This window comes from Sinocyclocheilus anshuiensis, unplaced genomic scaffold (genome assembly GCF_001515605.1).
Source record: "Sinocyclocheilus anshuiensis isolate Anshui unplaced genomic scaffold, SAMN03320099.WGS_v1.1 scaffold793, whole genome shotgun sequence".
Lineage (NCBI taxonomy): Eukaryota > Metazoa > Chordata > Actinopteri > Cypriniformes > Cyprinidae > Sinocyclocheilus > Sinocyclocheilus anshuiensis.
This window is the reverse complement of record NW_015540869.1, coordinates 62,974-66,765: the sequence shown is the minus strand read 5'-3', so window position 1 is coordinate 66,765 and position 3,792 is coordinate 62,974. Positions and strand designations below refer to the sequence as shown.

Sequence of the window (3,792 nt, the reverse complement as noted above, 5' to 3'; positions counted from 1 at the left end):
CTTTTATTCTTTTGATCCTGTAAACAAACGTTGGTTTTCACGAGACTCACCGGCGCATGCCGAGCCATTGGTTCGTTTTTAATACACTGCACGAACCAACGGCCGTGCAGTTACACTGCGTGATTGAAAAAAGGCTTCAGTATTCAGAGAAAAAGGAGTTTTCCCCAAAGCGTCTTAAGCAGACGCAGTATGAGTTAAGTATCGATAGGGAACTTTCTTTCCTGCCGCTCATCGAGGGTCTGTGTCTGAGGGAGCAGGTCAGACGAGCTCACTGTGAGTAGGTTGTCCACAAGGCTTTCCCTTTTTTACCAGTGAGTTTATGATCAAGGAGAAACACTTCAGACAGTTTAAGTATGCTACCATTTCCTATTTCATAGAGAAAACAGATTCTTTAGGCGAAGCTGCCTTTCTGGCTCACATGAAGGCCCTTGAATCATAGTCACTTCAGTCAGCTAGAAATCAATATTGAGCCAGTGTCACTCGATGACCAACATGTTGAAATTATGATCAACTTTAAATACCTTGATGCAATTCTGGACTCTCAGTTGAGTATATTTTCAGGAGATGCTCGCAGTGACTCGATCTTCTCATAAAATCAGCAGCCTCTGTGTTAGTCAGCAGATATTACAACCTGTGTATAAAACTATTGTTGACAGTGTTTTAACTTTTCATCTCCCTGCCTGGTATGGAATTGTGTCAATGGCAACTAAAATAGTTGTCAAACCCCTGAAGCCCTTAACTCAACATTTCACAGAAAGGGTGAGGAAGAAAGGATCTCCTGACAGATACTGTCCATCTCACAAATAAAACTATATAGGACATCCTTCATCCCAAATTCTTAACTTTATAGGTGACTGACAAAATTCATGCAACAGATAATGTGAGCTTGTATGTGTATAGACCCTTGTTACATATCCAGGGCTCTCAGAAGTTAAAGTCATCATAGGTGTTTAAACTTCTATAGTGATGAATGGAAACTGCAACAAATATATTTTGTGTTCATTTGCCCCAATAGCAAAAAAAAAAAATCTATGATATAGTTTCAATGACTTTATAAATTAATTAACAAGATAAAACAATTTTTTGTAATTTCATGGCAAGGTAACAAAACACAAAGTATACTGTTGTAAGTACATTACTAAAAAAAGGAAAATATAAAAATGTCTAGGAAACATTCAGAGTCAAACATGAAGATACTGAGACACAAACAGAGATGGTGTTCATTAAAGGGGAGAGTGAAGACACGAGGATTAAAGAAACATTCAGAGTCAAACATGAAGATGCTGAGGAACAAACAGGTTAGTTTTCATTCTCAAAGCTAAAGTCACTTATTACATCCTTATTAAAATGTCCAGTTCTACAGAAATAAAGATAAGGGGGGAAAAATGCAGAAGTAGCCTAAACAAAATAGTTATTTTGTGTAAAAAAAAAAAACACATGTGGTATAGTTTTCATACACCTATTTTTATGCGCATTTTGGATGATCGCATAAAAAACCGCTGGATATAAAAATGTCAAGATGCGCATAAATTCTAAAAATACGCATAAAAAATGTATGTGCACAACTGAGTAGGATAAACTTTTTATCCGATAAGAAACAATGTGCATAAACTACGATGGAAACACATTTACCGAATAAATTCCACCATGCGCATTGAAAAAGTCATGTGACTTTGCGCTATGAGACGGGATAACTTGACTAGCAGCAGACCGATCTCGTTCACAGCATCTGTGAAATGCCTGAGGAAAATCTGTCGTCAAAGTATTTCTGTATAATTACTGTCTTACATGACTGCGTTCCCAAACAGCAGGCATCCACCTCTAAAAGCAATGACCGCATTTATTGTGTTACGTCTGCTCTCTCTGAAGCGCAAGTAATTTATTACATGTGAAAATTATTATATTCAGTGGCTTCTCCTAGTTTTCTTAGAGATATTTAGTGCTAGTTTATCAGGAAGTGATGATTTTGTTCTCTTTGACTCGTTGGATGGAAACGGTGCTTTATTCGCAAATGTTTTATGCGATATTCCAGTTTTGCGCATAAGTTAAATTCGCATCTTTGGATGGAAACATAGCTACTGAAAACCTTACTTTTCTATCACTTAATTGTGCAATAATATTTAACTTTATTTTGCATAACGTGAAATGTGAGTGAATACATACTAACATACTTAAACATAAATACACAAGTTTTAAAAAGTGAAGTAAATCCAACATAACGTTGTATTTATTTATGTTAATTAGATTACTTTGTATTATTATTTAATTACATACAATAAAAGGTTCCAATCCAATGCCTTTTAGTTGAATCAGGTCAACTAAAGGTGCTTCTCAAACTTTTTACAGTCGCATACCCTCCTCTATGTGCACATGTAACATATACCTTTGTAAAATAACTCCCTTTTATCAAACACATCATTTGTATGCAACCTATCATATATTTTAAAATGTGCTTGAAAGGACTTGCATAACTCTGCGAGGCACGAAAACCACCACTGCTAAAGGAGTGTTTTATTTAGAAATCAGGGCAGCCGATGGCCAATATATGATGCCGATGTGTTTGGCCGATGTTCTCCCCCCCCCCCAAGGGAAGAAGTGATACAGAAAATTGCTTAAATTAAACATTTATTGAACAACACAAGCCTGTCCAATCAGTGCACTTGTATAATTTAAATAAAACTTAATAAAAATAAAAACTTGAATGCCCCATTTTGAACTAAACTGCCAGTGTGAAAGCCCCCAGGGATTTATGCTGGTGGAATGGCAATCTGCTTGCCTCAAGAGGCAGCGTCACATGTACCACAACAACACATAGCTGCTCGCAGATGCGCCTGCCTATTAATTGGCCTAATTTGCAGTACAGTCGGCCGATGCTGATTAATTAAAAAATGTAATAAATCGGCCTGATCAATCGGTCGACCTCTAAATTCAACCCAGGGCCCGTATTCTTAAAGCTTCTAAGAATCCTCTAAGAAAGCTACTAATTTAGCTTAAAATTTTCAAAAAAGGAATCTCCCTTTAAGAGTGATTCAGGACCAATCTGAGAGCAACTCTGAGCAAGGAAAAGACAAAAATCTTAGTGAGGAGGCGGGGCTGATCCTGTTGGCTGGTATGACTTTTCGACATTTTGAAGACGATGATTAGTTGTCCTAGAAGAAAAAAAAAAGAGTGCTTTTAAATAGGGTAAATTACAAGCCTTCACATACAGGCCTAGTTTTTCCTGTTTTATCCTAATCTCTCTCTCTTTCTCTCTCTCTCACTCACTCACTCACTCACTCACTCACTCACACTCACTCACACACATATAATATACTTTCTCCTCTGCTAAAGTAAGCCTTTTAAAAGTCCTCCTCCCTACTCCTAACACTTTCTGACCTTAAAGGATTAGTTCACTTCCAGAATAAAAATGTCCTGATAATTTACTCACCCCCATGTCATCAAAGATGTTCAATGTCTTTCTTTCTTCTGTTGCAAAGAAATTAAGGTTTTTGAGGAAAACATTCCAAGATTTTTCTCCATATAATGGACTTCTATGGTACTCAACAGTTTGAACTTCCAAATTGCAGTTTCAGTGCAGCTTCAAAGGGCTCTACTCACAGCTGAGGAATAAGGCCAGTGTTGCCAGATAGAGTTGATGGTTTCCAGCCCAAAAACCGCCCAAAATATTTGAATTTGATCTATATTTAGCCTAGTTATTTTAACTGCCACACTTAATGTACCATACTGTAGCTAGCGACAAAAACGAGCAGTAACACAACCACAATAGCAAAATGACAACATAACCCATTCACA

The 3,792-nt window shown here is 37.1% G+C and overlaps 1 protein-coding gene across 1 annotated transcript in view; it reads left to right on the top strand.

The window, feature by feature from the left end:
* The window catches only part of LOC107688071 (gastrula zinc finger protein XlCGF8.2DB-like), an 18,938-nt gene that overhangs the window by 10,641 nt on the left and 4,505 nt on the right, over positions 1-3,792 (top strand). Inside the window, exon 2 of the mRNA XM_016485622.1 lies at positions 1,169-1,298. Within this exon, the coding sequence (XP_016341108.1) occupies positions 1,214-1,298 (85 nt within the window). The 5' untranslated portion in view covers positions 1,169-1,213. The remainder of the gene's footprint in view (positions 1-1,168; positions 1,299-3,792) is intronic.